This window comes from Melozone crissalis, unplaced genomic scaffold (assembly GCF_028551555.1).
Source record: "Melozone crissalis strain CALT ecotype California unplaced genomic scaffold, PUWL_Pcris_2 ptg000042l_1, whole genome shotgun sequence".
Lineage (NCBI taxonomy): Eukaryota > Metazoa > Chordata > Aves > Passeriformes > Passerellidae > Melozone > Melozone crissalis.
The window spans coordinates 12,802,935-12,825,334 of NW_026535820.1; the positions used below are offsets into that span (position 1 = coordinate 12,802,935).

At 40.2% G+C, this 22,400-nt stretch overlaps 1 protein-coding gene across 12 annotated transcripts in view; it reads right to left on the reverse strand.

Annotated features, from left to right (window-relative positions):
* DTNA (dystrobrevin alpha) overlaps positions 1-22,400 on the reverse strand; it is a 224,012-nt gene that overhangs the window by 36,726 nt on the left and 164,886 nt on the right. For 6 of the 12 annotated variants that reach the window (XM_054285381.1, XM_054285382.1, XM_054285384.1 and 3 more), the window contains 5 exons: positions 18,318-18,423; positions 16,178-16,344; positions 13,594-13,718; positions 8,913-8,993; positions 6,948-7,037 (listed from right to left, as the gene is read on the reverse strand). In XM_054285381.1, the coding sequence (XP_054141356.1) occupies positions 6,948-7,037; positions 8,913-8,993; positions 13,594-13,718; positions 16,178-16,344; positions 18,318-18,423 (569 nt within the window). The other 6 variants (XM_054285387.1, XM_054285386.1, XM_054285391.1 and 3 more) reach the window with 5 other exon arrangements.

Here is a 22,400-nt window from a genome sequence, read left to right on the forward strand (position 1 = left end):
TGATGGGTTTAGGAGACAAAGCTCTAACAATTAATAATGTTCAAGACACCCATTTAAAACCCCTGCGTCTAAATGAAAGAAGGGAAAATTTGTATACAAGATTCAAATAATGTAGAAATCAGGCAGATTTAAAAGCAATGACTGATAGATGTAAGAATCAAAATTAATTTCTCTCACTAGGTTAGTAAGAAGATTATTACTGTGATTTAATTATTTATGTACTGTTATAGTTTCTAACTTTCAAGGAAGGTGAAGCTACAAATTATATATGATCACAAAAATGAATACCTTGAAAACATGGGCTTGTTTAGTTATTTTTGTGTGAATATTTCTGCACTACCACCAAGTCCTGCACTGCCTAGAGCTCAGTATCCCAAGCAACCTGCATAGCCATTCTTAACTCAGCAATTATTTGCAACACTTGGCAACACCTTGCGAGCCTCAGTAGAGAGAATAGCAGCCAGTGCCACAATCCACCAGCTTTGGGAGGACATTCCCCATATTCACACACATTCACTTCAGGTTAGTGCTCATGAAGAGCTGCTCCAGCTCATCAGGCAGGGAGGGAACAGGGAGAGCCTCTGGCTGAGCAAGGTGCCTTTGCTGGGTGCCCCAGGGTGCCCAAGCTGCACTAACCGTGCGGGGCTGCTCTGCAGCATGTTGACATAGACCCCGATGAGCACGTGTTCATCAGCCAGCCTGTCTGCAACATCCAGGCTGTACTGCAACCTGCAACAGGGGCAGGGTGTCAGCCAGACAGACAGACACACAGAGAGAGCAGGAGCGAGATTGTGAAATGGGAATCTAGCAATGAATACTTCAGTGGTCTTAGGAAAAAAAATTCAAAATGAAACAACACACCAAGTGCAGAAATTATTTTGTTATTATTGTAATTTATATGGTTAGTATTTAGTGATTTAAGATAGTTGCATCCCACTTGATGACAGAGCCAGCCTCAGAAATCAGTGAGATGCCAGATCAGGCCAGGGACTGAAGCTCTGGAGCTGTACAATAGCATTTACTAAAAAATTCAGCAAATCGTGAGGTCAGCATTATTTGGTTTAATATTGTACAAAACCATTAATATAGATATGTAACATACATGACTGACACACTGAATTCACAAGCTGGATTTGCTTGGAAGTGTTTGATTAAGACCTTATGAGCCCAGGTGTACATACATATATTTAAACATGCTTTACTTAGCTCACTGGGTTAATTGCTTATCACAATTTTCTCAGGAAAAATGTATATAGAATACATTAAAAATGGGAGGAATAGAGGAAATATTTTGGTTTAGCTGTGTTAGTGCAATTTAAGAACATACTCTCTTTTTAACTTACCCTTTGCCTTTCAAGAAAGCTGGAGCAGCCCTAGCCAGCAGTTTGCTCTGCTCTACTTCAGTATTCTTGGAAGGAGAGCTAGTTAATAAGACAAGAAAACTAAGAAGAGGGCAAACAGTGATGTCTGAAAGTCATTATAGAACAGAGTTTGGAGAAGCTCATTTGAGTGCCCTGGACTGAATAAAAATAATAGAAGCTTTAAAGCAATTCTAGAAAACATCAGGAAATGCAAAATCAGGAATTACAAGTTTCCCCTCCTGTTCTCCAAAAGCAAACTATTAAAGCCTCCACTACAGAAAAGACAAACAAAATATGCTTCTCTGACAAATGGAGAGGCTTGTATTTTCCAGATAGAGTCTGAGATAAACATGGTCTCAAATGCTGCTTTTGAGCTGGGAAAGCTTTACCATAACAGCTAAATTGCTTTTCTCCACATTAACTGTAAGATGGTTTCTATAATCTATGGAAAGGCATTTATTTGGATGCAGTGATGGGATACAGCAGTTTAATTTTCAGAAGTACTGTTATTCTGTTGATTTAAAATAATATATAGGTCACCAAACACACGTTTTTCCTAATTACAGTATTTAATGGATTGCAGTAACTGCCTCTTTCACAACACTTAAATATCCACGTTAACAAGCTACCACTGCCTAAAAATGAGAAACATTGAGAAAGTTCTTTTTTTTTCATGCTGCAGCATTTTTTTGTTTTTAAGAAACAACAAAGCAAAACAAAATTATATTTTACTTTCTTCTTTTTAAAAATTAATCATCTTTTTTTTTACTTGGCACCTCATGGGTGTGAAAGCATGGATGCACTTGTGCATCCAGGGGTGTATGGGTCTATGTGTGTGCGTGTATGTAGGCAGGTAATGTTGCACCAATGTGGTGCAAATCTCCAAAACCTTCAATACTGGGACAAAGAAGGAATTCAATGAGGTGAGATTTGTGTAATTCCCCTCCTTTTGAGAGGGCAAGGTTGGCAGTAGGGGTCTGAAGAGGATGGCACCAAAGGTTGTTCTAAGAACTCAAGCCTATTGATTTACAATAAATTTGTAAGATAGCTGAATGAAATGCTGTAGTGCACAGCAAGAAGAAAATGCTTGTTTCACATTTCTCTGCCCACCAGCATGGTACTTATGTGTATTGCACTTCCACTGGGGCAGAATCCATGCAGATTAACATGTGCCATGCCATCTAGAAGGATGTGTTTTCCACAGGTCTTCTTCCCAGTTACAGAAGGAAAATGCATTCATGGGGTACAGGGTGTGCCACTTCAGCCACAAATGCACCTTTCACTTCTAAAAGTACAGATAAGTACGCCGCCACAGTGGGAGACCGAAGGCCCCAGGGCAGATTTTGGGCCTTGCTTTCTATCAGTGTGCTCTCCACCAACCACAAGTTCCCCTCTCCCATGCTCCAGAGGCCACACAGTCAGTGTGCAGAGACAAGGGAGCAAGGATTACTCACTGAGCAACTGTTACCATGGCCCCTTCCTTTTTAGTTGATTAAGCAAACGTTAATCTTCCAACCTTTGCTCATGAGTTACATTTGCTCTGTTTTTCTGATGTTTGGGTGTCTCTTCTGGACTCCAGACATTCTGGTTAGCATATCCACCCCCCTGCTGCTGCCCTAAACTGCAAGCAAACCTCTAGGCAGATGTCTCCTTCTCTGGAGAATGAGTTTTAATGGCTTTCCACATGATGTTCCAGGGTCAAATGCAATCTAACAATTGTATTGCTGACTTCAATTAGTTTGTGGTTCACTGCAACTGCTAGGTCCTCTTTTAAAATATTTCTATCCATCCAATTATGCTCCCATCTTTTATCTGACTATTTGCTTCCTTGCTACAGTAATTTTCACTTATAATTACTGAATTTCCTGTAATTGATTTCAGATCATTTGGACATCAATTACTACCATTGCTACTGAGCTACTTTTCTTTTATTTAGAAACTGCTCTCCAAGCACTCCTTTCCACAACTATTTCAACCTTTGTACCACCTAAAAATTGGATGTATTCATTCTATTGCTTCCATTAAATCACTATGAAAGATAGTGCAGTGTCTAATTTAGGATAGCTTTCAAGAATCCCAGCAGATGTCCTTCTCCTAAAGTGACAGCAAACTTCTGAAAACCTCATTATTCATTTTCAATGTTGCTCCCTTACTAATTTCCCTATGTTTGTATTTCCTTTGGATACTTCTGTGTCACCTGGGACTATGTATAAAGCCCTTTTAAGGTCAACCTGTATTGTATGTGCTGCCTCTTTTTTAACCCACTGGATCAGTCATCCTGTCAATGAAATAAATTAGTTTGGTTGATATAATCTGTTCATGACAAATCTATGGTGGTTATATCTTGTTTATTATCCTCCAGATGCTCAATAACTCTTTTATAATTTCAGTATCTTTGGATACCAAGGTTAGGCTGCCTCCTTTATAATCCCTTTCACCTTTGTCCCTGATTCTACCTTCAACCCTTCTTCATTTGGAAGAGCTGACGTTTGTCCTTCTTGTTCTTCCCTATCTTCCTACATCCTCCACATACTCCCCAAAATACAACTAATACTTCAGAGATCGTTCTGGCCACAGAGAATTTCCAACTGGAACAGATATTTTAAAGATATATTCCTGCTAAAATGGAATATCTTGTAAGATGCTAAGTAATGCTTCTCCATCCAAATTTAGAGATAAACATTTCAGCTGTGTCTATAAAGATACAGACCTAATAATATTGGTGCAAATGTTATGCCCTCATTAGTGTCTACCTAGCTCCTAAACAATCAAACATATAAACCTTTCTTTTAGCCAGGTGGAATATTCTGCTGAAATAAGGCTTCTCATCTTGTTCTGAAAAAAAACACGCAAAGATAGCAAGCAGTTGAAGTCTACCACGCTCCTTAGAGACAGGAACATGGAGAACAGCAGCAATCCGGTGTGTTTGCTCCAAGTTAGCTGATGACTAGAAATCTGGCCTAATCTCTTGTTAGAGGTAGAATATCTTGTTAGTTAGAATACCATTTCCTTTAACTTTAATGTGGAGTTCAAAAAAGGCACCAGCCATTCTGACTCAGCATTAAGACTCAATTTCTCCTTGGCTATGGGTATCTGATATCCCAGTGCATTCTTTCTATCTATCACACAATTGCCAAGTCATTCCAAGTTCACCAGAATGAGTTGCATCACACCATTTATTACAGTTTATTACCTCTTTAGAAGAACTAAATGCATTAGCTGTGAAGGAGGGGCTGAGAAAAATGCAAGAAAAAATCATTCTGTTTCATCTTATTCTACCTAAGCACAACAACTCAATAGCTTAAAGAAAACATTTATAAAGAAAGAGCAGGACATTGTACCCATTACTATGGCAGCTATATACTTTAAGTCAGCATGACAGACTGCAGCAGGGGAACAAAATTATTCAAATAAGGGGAAAAAACATTAATTCAGTGTATAGAGTTATTTCACTTGAACAGACAAAAGTTTCTATAATGCTAAGTTTGCTTGTTTTGATGTAACATATCCAAATCACTGGGTTTGCAAGGGCATTACCTATTCTGCAGTAATCTTCCCTTGTTCTGCTGCACTCTAAGCCATTGGAAATTGCAAAAACAATTGAGAGAAACCCCCTGAATGGTTCAAATGAGAGAAACCCCCTGAATATTAGCTACAACAAAAGAATTACAGGCCTTGTGGTTTTAATCATGTTAGCTGTCAACAGCAAATGACCATGATTTGGTATTTGGGAGAAGATCGCAGACTTTTTTGTTTCTTCTTGTCTAGCACAAGTGCTTTAAAGCTTTTCTTGAGCTGTACAGAGCATATTGTTGTACAGAGCATGTTGTTGATACCAATTTCCACACTGTATACATTAAGAAGAAAGGTGCTTGTAATTGCTAAACCAACCTCCTCATTAAAGCTCTCTTATGGACCTGCTGGCTCAAACTAAGCAAACAAGCACAGAAATTTGAAGTGGACTTTAATTCTACAGCAGTTTGAAGAAATTAAAAAGCATCTTTGGAAAAGCCTGAACCCAGCTTCCTTTGAGCTTTGGAGTAAAATCAAAATCAGTGCTTCAGATGCAATTAAAGTGTAAATAGTATATAATGTTCCATCTCCTTTCAGCTGCTCCCCACCATTTGTCACTGCATTTACCAATTATTCAAGATCTTTCCTCTAACAAGATTCTCCACCCTCCCAGTAAATTTCCAGTTTTCACCTCTGTATCCAGAAATATAGTAGTGTGCTGAACTTAGGAGATGCTATCCATATCCAGCAGCAGAATGAGCTGGTGTGCTGAATTTAGCATTTGCTGCCACAGGGAGGAACTGGTTAGAATGGCTATGTTCTTATGTGAACACAAGTAGCTGAAATAAATACCATGGGAATGCTGTGAATGACTTTCTCTGCCAAGTCTCCTTTGAATAAACATTTAAATTACATAAAAATGTCACTTAAAGCTATCTGAAACCTCTGGACTAGATTGCAACACAAATTAAAGTAACCATAAGTTATCTGCAGTGAAAACACAGCCAGCAGAGCTTTTAATGTTGATTACATCCAGCTAGAAATTTTACTCTGAGTTTATACTCTTCTTATTATAATATGAATCATGGAGTATTTAATATAAAACCAGCACAATTGCAAACAGAGCCATCAAAGTCTGTTTCTCTTATGCTCAAGAGGGTGAGCTTCCACTAATGGGGCCTGATTTTCCCAGGGCAATAGTAACAGTAAAACTTAAAAGAATGAATGAAGACACAGTTATTAGTCTAACTCAGACTGAAGATCTTGGCACTTAGCAGAAAAGTACCTTCATATTGATAATTCTTACTGAATTATAGTTAATGCTCATGGATTAACATGAAAAAAAAAAAGGAAATTTCCACATAATTCCACATTAAAAAAAGGTGGGGAAACTGTTCTTATGCAATTGTGTATTTCTTTTCTGCAGAATGAAACAGGATCTTCCTTTAGGTCACTGAGATGTGAGGGAATGCTGGACAAAGGGCTCAGCAACAAGAGGCAGGGGTCCAAATCCAGTGCTCACTATAAATGGGAAGTTTTCATTAGCTTCAGGAGGACTTAGATCTGCCTTTCCTGTGGTCATTTTGAAAAGCAAAGCTGAGGGGTCTGGAGAGGGTTATTGGCAAGCAGTGCTCAGGGCAGAACAGCAGCCACCCACAGAGAGAGCTGAGGCAGAGGAGGCTGGCTGTGAAACCTGAAATAATTTCCAGGCTTTTGTGCAAGCCTCTCTCATTCCTTGGTCAAGAACACAACAGGCAAGTCATACACAGATGATGGAACCATAAAGGTGTAGTTTACAAAAGCAATGTTTCCAACTTCCACAGGACACATTAACATTAATCCTACGTGAAAGGGAAAAAAGGAAAGAGTTGTGCTGCGCAGAAGCAAGAGAAGTTGGCAAAGCTCACAGCCAGCAGGAAGTCTATTCAAAAGACTAATTAGAGCCACAGAAACCCTCTAACCCATCAGAGCCTTCCTTAAAGAATATTTTGAGTAGTTTAGCAGAATTGCTAATGATTTAGTGCATGAGCTACAGAACTACTGCGATTAGTAGGTTAGTGCTCTCATACTGACCGTGAATTGTTGTGAAGCTGATTTACATACAGCTTTATAAGAGAATGCTCATCAGCCACAGGACTGGCTGCATTTATACCCCCAAGTAACCTGAATGATTCAAACAATGAAACCTTGTTAATACTTCAAAAAGAATATACAGAGAGCAGAGTGTGCAGAGAGGGTTTGTAACTATAAATCCAATTTATTTAGAAAGAGTACGACTTGGCTGTCGGTAGGGTGCTTTTTCTTTCCAATAAAAAGATGCAAATTAAATTTGTAAAAGGTGAAAATAAAAATATGAGAATAAGCTGTCAAACTCCTAAAATCCTGCTATGTCAATGAAACAAAAGTGAAAAAACCTCTAATATACAATCAGTGTAATTAGTTTACATATCAGGGTACAGTTAACTCTAAAAAAGCCAGAATGCTACCTAATGGAAACTTTTAACTGTACAGGGATGTCACACTATCCACTTATATGAAGTGTGGGTACCTATGCTTGAGGGGGATGGTACTATCACCTGCCTTCAGGGGATTCTGTGTTTCGTAGGAAGTGTTTCAAGGAGTGCTTCCTAGGGAAAAAAAAGGAATTCTAACAGTTCAGGAAGCATGTATGTTTAAACCTGATAGTTAAAGACAGTCAGTTACTAAAGAAGACAAAAGTAAAATAATCAGGTATGTTTTACAGGCAAAGAGAGACAAGCAGCACAGTAGACAGTGCTGTGTTACTGCAGTACTGCAGGTCCCTGGCCTAAGGAGTGGTGTACTTTTGTTAATCAAGCACAGGGATGTCTTGGGAATAAACAGAAGCATCAGCAACACTCCTAAAGAGTGCTGCTCTTAGTGACCTCTCCTGGAGAGGCTACAAATACATTACCCTGCCTTGCACATAAACCCCCACATATTCCAACTACAGAAATGAATCTGCATTTGCAGTCTCTTTGTATAGGCAGCAGATCTGGCCTTGGGGGCTGCTCTGGAACTGGTTTTCAAAAAGCATCTCAGTCACACCCACTTGCACTGAGACAACAGAGAATTTACAGCTTACAGCTTGTGGTAACAAAATTCATAAATCAAATAAATAGTAAACCATCTACACTCTGACTTTGCAGTGTACACTGCAGGTTTGGTTTCAGTTTTGATGTTAAAATATGTACCTGTGCATTTCCAGAGATTGTGTTTAGTCATTTGGGAATGCTGAAGCACTGACACACACAGCAGGAGTCAAGCAATAAAATGTACCCAAGGAAGACACATTGTTCATCTTCCCTAAGACAGCAGGAAGTTATTTTCCTGCCACCTTCTTACCTATGTGCATTTGTAGGCTCACACAGATGGGGTCAGACAGCTAGCAAATGCTACACACATATTTTGGCTGGATGAGCCAAAATATTGAGTCAAAATGTACAGTCAGCTGCAAGCACCTCCTCTTTGGGATTTGTTTCTGATGAGACTTCCCTGGTTTGGTTACTGAAGGGTCAGTCACCATATTCCAAGACTACTCCTTCTTCCTTGTTGATTTTAATGAAAATCAGGAAGATTTAACAGGATGGCTTGCTATGTCTTGGAAGTATGTTCATCCATATCTTGTTAAATGATGTATGCATTCCCAGTAGGCAATGGCACATCCCAGTTCCTATTTCCATAGTGCTGTTACAAAATGATTTCTCACCAACAGCCCATTTTGGGTCCCTATGGGAGGTTGCCTGGGGTTGCATGTGAGCATTTTTTAGTGGGTGAGAATGGTTCAAATGACAGCTGAAATTCAGTGCTCTGCTGTGGGGAGCCTGGGGTCCCTTAACTCCAGCTCTCTGTTCAGATGTCTGGGTACCAGTCCAAATTACCAAGGCATTTCTCTGCTTAGGTTTAGGTTTGGGTTTGGTGAGAGGGTTTGGGTTTTTTTTTAACCTGTGAGGGAACTGAAAATTGAAACTACCACCACTATCATATAATGGTTTGATATAAATGAGGATAAGAACTCACCTTCTGTTTGCAAAGGGACTTCCTGAGGGAACAGAATGGGAGAAGAGTGTGTCGTTCATGCTGGTTACAGGTCGGGGGGGCCTGAAAGGCAAAATATCCAGCTGCATTAATTTTGCACCAAACCCCCCCCATCAGCAACAGTATTTATGTAGAACAGAATGATCTTGTTTAAAGTAATATGGCAACTGGCATCTTCAAAGTAACATTGCAACAGGCATCTTCTGCTTTACACAGTTATAGTTTCAAATTATAGATGCTGTGGTTTCAAGAAGTTGATATAAACACATTGGTACTTAGGCCTGCAGGGAAATAATGTCTCTGTGTGTTCCGAGGTGAGTTTTAAGCAACCTGCTCAACTTTTTCCCCCCTGCTTTGGTAGAATAGCCACAATGCCATTGTTCCTTTCCAGAGGCAACGTCCAGGGCACAGTCCCTGCTTTCAGCCAGCCAGAATTAGCACTGGCAGTCAATGCCCTGTGGCACCATGGAGGTCTGCAGCATGGAACTGCCAATAAGTGACACATCTTTTCATTAAGTTATTCCTGGTGCTAAGCTCCATGCTGCCACATCCACATAGTGAACACAGTGTACCCAAGCCCTCAGCATCTCATGAAATACACATGGAATTTTAAACTGGTTTGATGGCAAAGTTTTTTAATTGGTATATCAAATCCCAAGTCAAAATGTAGAGTAAGTATTTACTTCAAGAGGACCCATTAGTAATGATGATTTTATTATTATATTCTTTATTTCCTGCTTTTACAGAAAAATGAAACAAGAAGGAATTTTCCTCTGCTTTCTTTTACTGTCTACTCTTAAAAATAATCTGTGTGTAAATTTCTCCTTCTGTATCCATTAAGGAGAAATTTCCCCTTTTCAGCAGACTTCTTATGGAACACTAGGCAAAAGATCTATCTGCTCAGGAACAACTAAAAGGTATGTTATTAAAATCACAGGGCTTTCAATCAGTTATGAGCAGAATCTGAAGCCACATATAATTCAGACCTCAGTTTGGTTCATATTCCCTTTAGGCTCTATGGAAGACCTATCTTGCTTTTTGAATTCTGCAGATGTGCAAGTAGAAATATGGTAGCCATCTGCAAAATATTCACTGGGCTCCAATTGTGCAAGACAACTGGTCAACCAAAGCATTTCCAAGAAACCCAGTTCTGCATAGAACTGAACTATTACCATATATTTCGTCCTGTAACTTCTTATAAAACAGACAAAAATATGGTATTTGAAACATTCAAATGAATTTCTCAGCATGATAATGCTACACTGATTTTTAAGAAGTTTAAAACTGTGAAAAGAAAGAAGTAGGATGTGGAGTGTTATTTATTTATATGCAAACAGAGTTTTAACCGAACTCTGTATCTGCAGAACCTCAGAAAAACTTCATTTCGGATCAGTCATGAATTTGAGAAGCAGCCCTTTGTCTTCCACATACTTACAAAGAAGTGTTTAATGTTATTTTTTTTTTGTAATACCGAGATTATTGCAATTTTTCCAAGCTTTTCCTTCAACAAGTGTACTAAAGAAGAAAAATACTCACCAAGTATCTCTTTTGCAGCAGAATAAAATGGAAAAGAAATCATTAATTAAACTGCCAGTTCAATATGTATATGGCTCAAGTAATACATTGGACATACTCCATTCTTATGACCCTGAATCTGAAAAAGCTGAGAGCCTCTATGCATAATCTGTTTACAAAAGCGAAGTTACTCTTGTGCAAAAATGTCTTTAAACTCCAAGACCTTGCTAAGGTTTCCTGATTAGCATTACTTTGTCAATTCTCATAATGAAAAAATGATATTAAGCTATACCAGAGCTTTCCCAAGGCAAGTTTCCTAAAGGCTGATGCCCACTGTCAGAGTCCTGAGGTTCCACTTGAGTATCAAGTGGATGTTTAAACACACAGAATTGTGTGATGTGCTAAGACAGAATAACAGACTTTATTGCAAAGCAAAGGAAAACACAGCTATTGACTATAAATTATACCTTTCTGAGGTTATTTTTAAACCCCTGAAAGTGAGTGATTAAACTTTCTGATAAAAATGGTACTGAATTAGCTGTCCTCAAGGAGACAGAAAACATTTGATGCTATTGAAATATGCTATGTTATAAAAGCATGCTATGGCACAATGTATATCCATAGTAATAAACCAAATTAAATAGGAGGAATTTTCCAAAACGCTCCAGGCTGCTCCAAGCTGTTTACAATGATGTCAAAAATAATGCTCCCATGGTCTTAAGATGGAAATGAAGTCAGGCCAGTGCAGAATAGATTTGAAAAATATCTCCATGGCCATGCCATTTGTCATCTCTGCTGTCTGGACTTTCTTTCATGTTGCTATTCTTATGTAGCGAGAGGAAAAATGACCCTTTCATCAGCGGGAGGAATTCTACCACCAGGTTTATGACACGTGGATAACTATTTCTCTAGGTGAGGCTTTAGATGTATTTCCTGCTTAATTCAAGATTTTATGTGGCACCAGTAAAACAAAAAAGCCATGCAGTCTTTTTGTCTGGTCCCAGGCAAAGGTGGAAGAACAAACAAAAGGAAAGTCTCTATAGTAATGCAGGGAGCACTTGTCCCCATTTAAGCTAGAAGCTAAGAAAAGGGTACTGTTTTGTTGCCAAAATTCTTCCATCTGATGCAAATATAAACCCCCTTTTTTGCCTGGATTCCTGCCCAGAGCTGTTTCTCTCAACTTCCATTATGTTTAAAAATAAAAACTGCATCAGTGAGAAGATATTCTCGACAAGGTTCTGTGGCATACCTCTCCCCTCAGTTAATTTGTGTCAATTATGCTGTAGATCATGATACCTCCACAACTTACAGGTTTCTCACTCATGCATCCTTGTAGCCAATATATATTGCCAAGTTATATTACCATCAATCTATGAATAAAGAGAAACTGTCATAAACCAGAATAGATGGTGGTTTGTTCTCACATCCCATCACTCTAAATTGTCTGTATATTTAGGAATAAAGGAAGGTGTTAATTTCACAGCAAAAATTTGGATCAGTTCCTACTTAATTATGGTACCTTCTCCTTGCCTTGCCTAAATGCATTTAATCCATTCACAGTAGCCCAGTTTTCACTACCTTTTATATTCTGACATATCCCCAGGCCTTCAAGATCCCCCTGCCAACAGGGAACAGAGGCTTCTCTTTCAGTTTCAAGCTCTCTGTCTCTCTCCGTTTCCCTTAAGGATGGCCAAAATCTGCCCTGTGAAATTATCACTGACTTGCCAGCAGGGCCAGGCACAGCAGGGAGGGAGCTCAGCAGATCCAACTCTGGATCATTTCTGCCAAAGAACAACGTCCTCCCAGTACTCTTGCATAAAGAGGTGCAGGGGGTTTAACTGACAATTAAGTGTGACAGGGATTTGGCACTATGTATCTACAGAGGCACCTTGTCTCTGAAGACCAGGGCACTCTCTTACACCTGGAATAAGTTCTGCTATAACCACATAAGGAAGACCATCAGCATAACTAATCCTAAAAATGTCAGGCAGGTTGTGTGAACTTTCCAGGTGTTGCACAGCCCACAATGGCTGGAATGCACTTGCCCTTAGAGATCCTTCATATAAATATTCAGGATGGACAAAGGTAAATATGTATAATAATACAGACTAGAGTAGTTCCAGCAGCCAGTAACATAGCTATGCAGCATGGAAATACAATTCTAATGGGCTGCTGCCCAAAATGCTTCAGTCAGGAGCCCTGGGAACATGCTTAAGAAAGATATTTTCTTAAGAAATACACCAGAATAAGAGAAATACTTTAAAGGCAGTATTTTTGGAATATTTTTTCCAGCTTAATTTCTTTGTACCTTTCTTCCAATCAATGTCGTAATTTTTTCTTAATTTTATGGGAAATTTAACATTTTTTTCCCTTTATTTTAAAGGACCCAAGAAGCAAAGGTAAGCCAAGTTGATGAATGAGAAAACTGGAGTATCTGCCACTATGGCTAGTGGATATGTTTTAAAAAAAACCCATCCAAAGTGGTACTTTCCTCACCCTGCACAAATACATTTTCTTTCTGCTTTGGGTTTCTTGACTCATGTAGAAAAAAAGTAGTGACATGCTACTATACCAAAAAATAATCTTGTTTTCTCAACATATCAAAACATTAGGCTAACAGACTCTTTTCAAGTGACTTGGCAGTTGAAGGCCTGCTTTTTATGCAGACTAACACAATTCTTCAAGGCTGGGTGAAGAAGCTCCACTAAAGTCAGTGAGAACTCTGACACCTTTTTTACAAAATTGGTCTGATTTCACTTTTCTCTGGCACCTTGTGTCAAGGTATACCTGTGGTACACTGAAGTTAATAGTCTCTAGATGACAGAACTGATGTTCTCAGCATCAATACATCCCAAAGTGCTGAAACTCCATAAAATTGCATGGACATCTCTTGAGGAGAATGGGAACATTACAATGTTGTGTCCCAGTAGTTGATTATACCTATATCACCCACTGATTTTTACAGGTGAAGTCACACCAGAAGAACACTTTTACACTAAATATCCCCACCAGCAAATTTGCACTTGTGATGCATTGAGCTGGACAAGCCACATCTGCCTCCTGCTTTGCTCAGAGCTGTAGTATCTACACTTGGTGCAAGCAACTCCTACCACAAAGCTTACTTTGTCTACAGCACACAGATACTTACACAATATGAGCCAGGTTTAGAGGTTTTTCAGGCTGGTCAGGGAACATTGGGTGCAAAGGTTCACGGCTGGAAGCACAGCTTAAAGACTTGCTAAGTGCATTAGTTAGCTTCTTAGCAGGTGATTTCTGGGAGGAACAAGGAAGGTAGAGGTAATCTGGACAAGTAAGGTGCATACTGTTTCTGCTACAGGAAGCACAAAACAACAAGAAGCTCTAACAGCTCAGGTATCTATGGACTGACATCCTGCTTGCCCCCCTCCCATGCCCAGAGTCTGGTAAGGCGAAGAGTGCTCAGTTTGGGAAGGGATTACTGTTACCTCCAGCAGCCTTTAGAGCAGGCTGGGGGTGTATCTATAGGGAAAGTTGCCATGGCTTTTTTGCAATGCTGCACTCAGGCATTGTTGAACAAAGAACAGTTTGTGTCACCTGGACTGGTGCTGGCTTGTACCTCACCAGCTTGGGAATGCAAGGAGAACAGATCCAAGCATGCTTGTCCCTATAGATACACTGTATGGGACATCCCTCCCAGATATGGGCCAGGAACTAGGCTGCTTTGTTCTTCCCCCTCACTAGTATCTCCCTCCTCACCTCCAGTACCCTGCACAGTTTAGCTGCTTTACAAAGCTTCTCTTCCACCTCCTGTGGCCACTGACCACTGGAGAACGGAAATTTGAGACAGGGGCTTGCCGGGATTTGCCCCACTGTGGCACCAGCACTTCAAAAGAGACTGATGTACTGTCACTGTCCCCAAAAGACAGGGAGGGTCTATCCAAGAAGGGTAATTTTCATCAATGTGTAAAAAAAACAAAACAAAACAAAACAACAAACCAGTATTTTCTGCTTTCTGTTTTGTTTGGAGGCTATGCACTTGAGGAGTAAACTCAACTTCCTTTCTAAGGGATCTCTGAGATCCAGGGTGTCTTTTAGGCTGTGTGAAGGATTCTCAGGGAATTCAACTCAGCTCTCTGTGATTCAGTTCTCTGCCAGTAAACAAGAGTTAGTGATCCTTACACTGTCTCCTCTCCCCAAAACACAGCTCTACAGACTGAAATTGAAAAATCTTTCTGGAATTTGACAGAAAGGGTTTTGTATTTGTGCATATACATCCCGCATTGACATATGATTATCACCAACTCTATAATGAAATATTTCTATGAGAGAAATCCAACCTAAATACAAAAAGTTCAAGCTCTTTCTCTTGCATTCACTAAATGCAATTTCACTCTGAATTGAGAACAGTTGATTTCCACTGCACCCATAAACACTTCCAGTGAAGTGTATGAAGTATACTGCATGTGGAGCTCAATACTGATGCATTGTGGAGAATGCCAACCAGGTTTGAACAAATGCTAATGAATGCTACAGAAAGGCAACTTCAAACTTGAAGCAAAATATTTGTTTCTGGCAAGGAAACATCTGAAAGCACTAAGCATGTGGTCATATTTTTGTCTTCCTCTGAGCAGAAATCTTAAGTTTTCCAATTACTTCCTACCTATAATTACAGCTCCCTGGCTACAGCAAAAAATGGATTTTATAGCACAAATTGCTGCTAGGAATGGAGTCTGAGCTACACAGTGGGCACTTTTCCTATTCAGATACTAAACTCTGGCCATTTGTGTCTATGCAACAAGCAGCAATTAGGATCCACAAAACAATTACAGACCCAGGTCTGCTGGGATACAATGCAGGGCTGTATGACTGGCATACAGAGCAAACCATGTCCAATTTAACCCTTGCCTGTTCTATCAACAGAAAACCAGACATTTTAGAAGTATTAAAATTCAGAACTTTGTTAAATAATAAACTCAAAGTACCATAAAAATGGGAGCTTTTGCTGTATGCATAATTTTCCCTTTTTTTTTAAACAATATCCTTTTGAAATGTTTGAAATTAATTATGTATTTTCTGCTATTTGTGTTTGAATCCTGAAGGATTTTGATGCTCTGTAAACAAGGGGGTCAACTGGGGCTTTGCTCTAGTCCATGGAAAGCTGAGTCCCCAAGTCTCATGCCCTTCAGGGAAGGTTAAGGTTCCAGCAGCTGTTGATACTTCCCTTTCAGCTTAGGAAAATCACTGCATCATTTTGATTAACAACAAGAAACCTGAAGTGAGCTTTTCTCTATAGTAAACACTACTGTGGATCTCAGCCCGTGACCACGCTCAGATCTCCAGTGCCAGGATCATCCCAAATGCTACGCATATGCTGCAGCCACTCAACTGAAAATATTGATGAATGAGCATTAAGTATTCATCATTTCATTTACACGTAGCCAAAGAGAGCAAGCCAGTGACAACTTTACCGTGAGTCCTGTGGGAACGGGAGAAGCTGCCATGAGCCCGCTGCCCTGCTGCCAGCCCCTCCTGCGCTGCCCTCACCGCGGCACGCACCAGATCCTCACCCAGGAAAGACCATTCCCACCTCCACGCTCTCCCGACGGCTCCCAGCGCCGGAGCCTCCCAGACAGGGTCACTAATCCAAGTGCCAGCCCGGCTCCCGGCTCGCCTGAGCCCAGAGCTGTGCCTGGGGGCTTCTCTGATGGCTGGAGGGCAAAGCAGTCTGCATCGAGGCAGGAGCCTTCCCTTACCCATGACGTGTACTCTTTCATTTGGTGCTGGTTGCTGTGGGAACCGCTGGCATGGCCCCTCCAGAAGCAGTCCTGACAGAGCTGGTAATTGTGACACTGCTGGCAGCGGTAGCGAAACCCCATCATGCTCTCGCTGTGGCAGTAGGAACACTCGACGGGGTGGAAGACTGGGCGGGAGAAAGAAATGGTGAGCCAAAAAGCAAAACAAAGGAACACTCAGAAAAAGTTCATGGACGAACCCCAAACTGAAGGGTGCTCCCTTCTTTGTTTAAAGCAATCTGCAGCGTTGGATGCTGCTGACAGCTCTGACCTGAGAGAATACAGCAACCTGTGCTAAGCCACAGGCAACACTTGCTACACTGGGCACCAAACCCTTCTTCACTTCTGAGCTGGTATCCATGCCTCCTGCTCACAGCAGCAAAAATTGTGTGTTCAGTGTCTAACAGAATACATGACAGAGTACAGAGGAGGGCCATGGAGATAAGGGCTCTCCTATGAAGACAGGCTGAGAGTTGTTCAGCCTGGAGAAAAGAAAGCTCCAGGGAGTCCTTAGAGCAGCTTTCCAGTACCTAAAGGGGCTACAGGAGAGCTGGAGAGGGACTTTTGTCAAGGGCATGTAGGGATAGGACAAGGGGGAATGGGTTCACTGAAAGAAGGTAGGTGTAGATTAGATATTAGCAAGCAAATCTTTACTGTGAGGATGGTGAGGCACTGGATTGCATTGCCTGAAGAAGGTGTGGATGACCCATCCCTGGAAGTGTTCAAGGCCAGGTTGAATGGGAATTTGAGCAAGCTGGTCTAGTGGAAGATGTCCCTGCTGGGGAGCTGGAAATGCATGATCTTTAAGGTCCCTTTCAATCCACACCATCTATGACAAAGGAAATTTGTATGGGGAAAATCCACTGCAGCTGCACCATTGGGAGAAGCTGAGTGTTTGGTTGTGTTCTAAGCAGCTGAGGTGAGGCGTCTTGGAGGAAAAGTCAGACTCAGCTGTGTGACTCCTGAAAGGATGAAGAGTACTTAGACATGTTATTGTCTCTTAATTGCTGCTGTCTCGTCTGTACAAGTGGTGTCATTTAGCTACCTATATATGGAGTTGAACATGTAGCTTTGGATGCCCAGATTTGGAAAGCTGGCCTTTGGAGGGATGTGTTCTCTGTTCAGAAGCGGACAGTGACAAGGAAGAAAGTCACTGAGGACACTAAAGCATCAACTGAGATATTTGGAAGCACCTTCCAGGCAATACTGCTATTTCTGTTCCTCTTTCCTTGCTACAGCCTGTACCAAATTTACCACAGGGTACTGAATATCCCCTTGTTCCCAGGCACCCTCTGCCTTTCCTGTCATAAGGTTCAGTCTGGGAAAATTTGGATCAGTGCTGAATGTGTCAGGGGTTTAACTCCTTGCCAGAGTTTTGCAGCAAGAAGGGTTTCTGCTCTGGGCTAGGAAACACTGTGAAGCTGGTGAGGGACAGGGATGGATGACAAGAGCTTGAGGAAGGTGGAATAGATAGGTTGCTCTGTAGCCAAAAAAGACTTGGGAACATCCCTTACCCACCTTGGTGCCTTTCAGTGGAAGAGGGATTTGTTTGGCACAGGAACATATACAACTTTTCCTCCTTTTCCTTTTACCACCAAAAATGTATGCACACCATCCACAGGGAACTTCCTTTTCAGAGGATAAGGTCTGGCAGTGTAGACTTAGGAGTAGATCCTTCCTAAGAACCTTTTGGCTGGTGTTTTGGACTGCACTGACACCTCCTGCCAGCAATACTGCACGAACGGAAACTGCCAAGCTGCTCCCTCTCTGCTGCCATATGTCATAGCTAATAAAAGTTGTGGTCTTGATAGTTTACCAAATATAAGTGTGTGAATGGATGAAGTCTTATTGCTCTTTGCTTATCCAGAGCACAGGAGGAGACATGATCAGGTTAACTTCCTGAGCACAGCAAAATTTAAGCCATGTTCCTGGCTGAATGACCAACAGACTTCTTCAAATATTTTACCAGGCACTATAAAAATAGCACATGGAGTCAATGAACCCAGTACAGTAGCTTTTACAAAACCATCTAGAGAGTGTAAAAATCGTCACACCAAAGTTTATTCTTGTAACTGTGTTTTGGCAGTGCCTCTTTACTTACCATTTTCAACATTTGCCAGTCGATGCAGAAGTGGTAACCACACTAGACACTGTGGTGGGGGATCAGACATGAGAGTATCCAAGAAAGTGTTTAATGTGACTTTTTTCTGCTCAAACAAGCAAACAAACATGAACAACAAAAAAAAATCAGTAATTAGACATCTCAAAATTATTTTATCTTGTCTCTACAGAAACACTTGGGAATAAGTTTCAAACACTGCTTGCCTGTAGCCCTGATTTACTAAAAAGAACAAGTGATACTAGCAAAGCTTTTCCAGGCTATTTTTAGTCAGTACAATGATACAACTGATGACTAGAAGTCATTCTCACAAGGCTGGGTTGGAGACACTTAGCTCCCACTCACTTCCAGACTCTCTTCTAGAGTCACTGCCTGAAGATGCTTTGTGGTTAAGGGTGGTATTCAACTCTGCATGCTCTCATCTGTTTTGAGTATCGTGTGACAAGTACAAGTGGATGTGGGCTATCACTGTGTATGACCAATTTTCAAATGAAAAATCACTGCTGACGGTACTTGAAAAAAGAAAATGAGAGAAAATACTGGCAAGAGAGCACAGATTCGAAAGAAATATAGAATAAGGAGAGACCAGCACAGGCAATTTGTTACTGTAATTTAAGAAACTTTGCTTGTCTAAGGAGCAATGGCAACTAGTTATGGGTGAGTTCTGACTGTGGAATGTCAAGATTGCATATGCTCAGGGACTGCAACTGCTCCTGAACTCTTCATGCCTTTAAGCACTCAGAGATTTATGCCTCTTTAAATTTCAGAGAGATTTAAACTCTAAGATATCCCTGTTGATTTTAAAAATGCAATCTAGAGCCTTAAATTTCTTAGGTGTCTGGAAAAAGTAATCACAAATCCTAGTTCATTTGTTTTTTCAATCAGCAACTGAGCCTTCCTTAAATAAAATTTAAGATGCAAAAATGTCGAGCCCTGCTGAGAATATATGTAGATATATTTTATAGACATACATATTTAAGCAGCATCCCCATATCCAAAGGGATGGCTAAATTTTCATATCTGATTGCATAAGCTGCTGCTTTAACTTGCTAAAGAACTATGGTTACCCCATGAGGAAGCTAAGCAGCACTTATGCAGTGACATGTATCATCTCTGCATGTTGTGGAATTCTTTTCAGAGCTGAGATTTCCAGACAAAGTATCTGAGCTCCATTTATACACAATTACCACCAGGTGTAAATAAAAATGTTATTTCTCTTATACACAGAGTGATCAATGGAAAACATCTCACATTGCAACAGTCTCAGGGATGAAACACAGCAAGTATTTGGAAAGATATGAAAATGTTTGTCCATAGGAGAAAATACCTCAGGCTACTGTGAAAATGGGCTTGATTCTTTAATGAACAGAAATAGCCAGAATATGAGCTCTAAACCTCACTGTAGTATCACCTTTCCCCACAACAACTGCAGTGTGAAAGTCCAGTCAAACACTACCACCTGCTTGTTGTATGAATTATCTTCCCAGCCATGGAGAGCAGATAAGCAGTTCCCAAAAAGGTACCCTATGCTGTAAGCATCAGCTCAGAGAAAAGGATCTCTCTTTTGGAGATGTGGATTTCTTTTTCTGCTGTGGATGCTTGGCACAGCTTTGCTGACCAATGCTGCCAGCAAATGTCTCTGTTGTCTGCAGCAGAACTTGAGAGCACAGGGAAAAAAAGGTGGAAGGAAGCCCAGGAAAAGAAGGGACCTCCAGTGCTCCATCCTGCAGAGCTGAGTAGCTTTAGATCTTCCCTCTGCTCTTGAAGGGATACACACAACCAGTCTAAGAAGCAAATAGATAAGGAGACAAGAAAAGCTCTTCCACAATGCAGTGGGCTTTTGAAAGCTGCTATACTTTAAAATCTGATTGGCACCAAATAAAGCAACTTAGCTTCCATGACAGCTTTATGGACAAACTGCTCTCGTGATCACTGATTTTATGGATTAGAGAAAAAAGCAGTGTCCCTTAAAAGGACACTGTCAGAGCAATTTCCATACATTTTCCTCCTGCAATTTTCTTTCAGCTGCTGGGAAAGTTTAAACCAAAAGCTGTTTTCTAAATATATACGACATACAGATGGAGTCTAGGTTTGTGGAATAACACTTAGACAAGTGCTAAGAAAATGAAGTTAGCGTCTATCTTTTTCGTTAGGGATATATTTTTTTTTTTTAAGTGGTTTTTACAATGATAACAATACTGTTTATAACATCACATCAATCCTACCTATGTGGGAAAGTGGTGATGATAAAATTTCTTTTTGAGCCACAGATTTGTATTCTGAAACATTAAGTCACTTGCTCCAGCATTTCTGCCCCACAAATTTGCTGATGAGGAAACACTGTTGTTTCTACTTTGAACAGACATTCAATCTAGCAGTAGCTCACAGGCAGAGGAAAATACGTGGTGGGATCAAGCAAACCAGTAGAATTGGGAATAATAAAATATTTCTGCAAAAGAAAAAATCCTTTCAGATGTAAACTGAATGGATTTGACACCATGACCAGGTAATTCTCAGAATTTTTTATTTCCCTGAAATTGAAGAATCTCTAGACATCAGGGGGTTGAAAGGCTTCTGGTAAGCAGAAGTGACCCATTGTGAGAATGAGTGAGAGTGCCAAACCTATTCCAAGCTATCAACTTCTGATAATGCTATATGCAATATAAGAGAGAGAAAGAATGACTTGTGTGTGACTAAGACTGTAAATACCATTTATCATGGTGTCATAAAGATCTGAATTTCATTTCAAAACTCTGGTTCATCCCTAGTGAGGATGTAATGAGAACTACATAAAGTCAATTTAAGTGAAATATCAGACTAGATTTACAAGAGTACTTGGCTGCCTCCAGATGCAAAACAGCAGCTTTGTAAACCTGCTGTGTACTTACATCAGTCAGAGACTTAACTCTTGTTAGCTCTAAGTGGAGCTTGTTAACAAAACCATGTAATGCCTGCTTGAAGATGTTGCTTCTAAAGATACCTTAATGCATCTGTTCTACTCAGCTGGATGCAATCTCAAAGCAAGTGCCATTTCTGATGGCTACTGAGATAAAAAATGAGGCCTGGATTAGATTTTTTCAGGAAAAGAAATTCCTTTTTTCATCCATAATAACAGCATGACCAACATGCAAAGCTTGAATCCCCTGTTCCCATGCATTATTTTAACACAAAACTATCAGAAGTCACTTCACCACGTAAATTCTTCAACATAAGATGAAATGCTGTTTTAAGTCTCCCTCTGCGAAACAAGACTAGTCTCACATATGCAAACATTACCATTTAAAATGAATTGGGAGATGACTCAATAAATGAATTTCAACATCTCCTTTCGGCTGACTAGAGTGCCTATTGATTAGTGATGAAACTGAGAGAATACTAAAAATGAGACTCTATTTTGCATGAAAATTACACTATTTCTGCTCCATTGAACTTACTTGTTCAACAGTATTCAGTTAGCAAATGAAAGGATAAAGAGAAGGAAAACACAACTTCATTTCTAACATTGTCAAGGTTTCAGCATATTCTCTTACTACATATTTATGGAATTATACAGCGTGATGTGTGGCAAGAACCAGAGGAATTCTCTCTTTCTCCACTGGAGAAGTGGACAACCAGCCACAATTATGGAAGCTTCTGAAGGGCTATGGATTAGCTGAAGCCAGTGCTGTACTCAGTGTACCTATGGAGTCTTTTGAGTTGCAAAAAAATCTTGTATTTTCTTCAGGATAAATTCATTGCTTTCCTGACCCTATCTCACTGGTGTTATTGGTAAGAGACTAAGGATTTTCTAATACATACTGATTCCTATTTACAAAAAAGTTTTGAGGTAATTTTCTTCTTACTCCTAAACTTTTATGTCTATCACTGGGAAAACCTGAAGTTTGATTTTTTTGGGTGGAACTTCAGCTTTGTGTGCAGAAGTTAGTGTTCTGTATGCTTATACCAACACCAACTGAGTGGAAGACTGCATGTCTTGGGGTATAAATATATAGAACACCTAAAGGTATATATGTATCTGGTGCTTAAATTAGGAAGATCCCTAATTTAGGAATGTGTAAGTCAAGA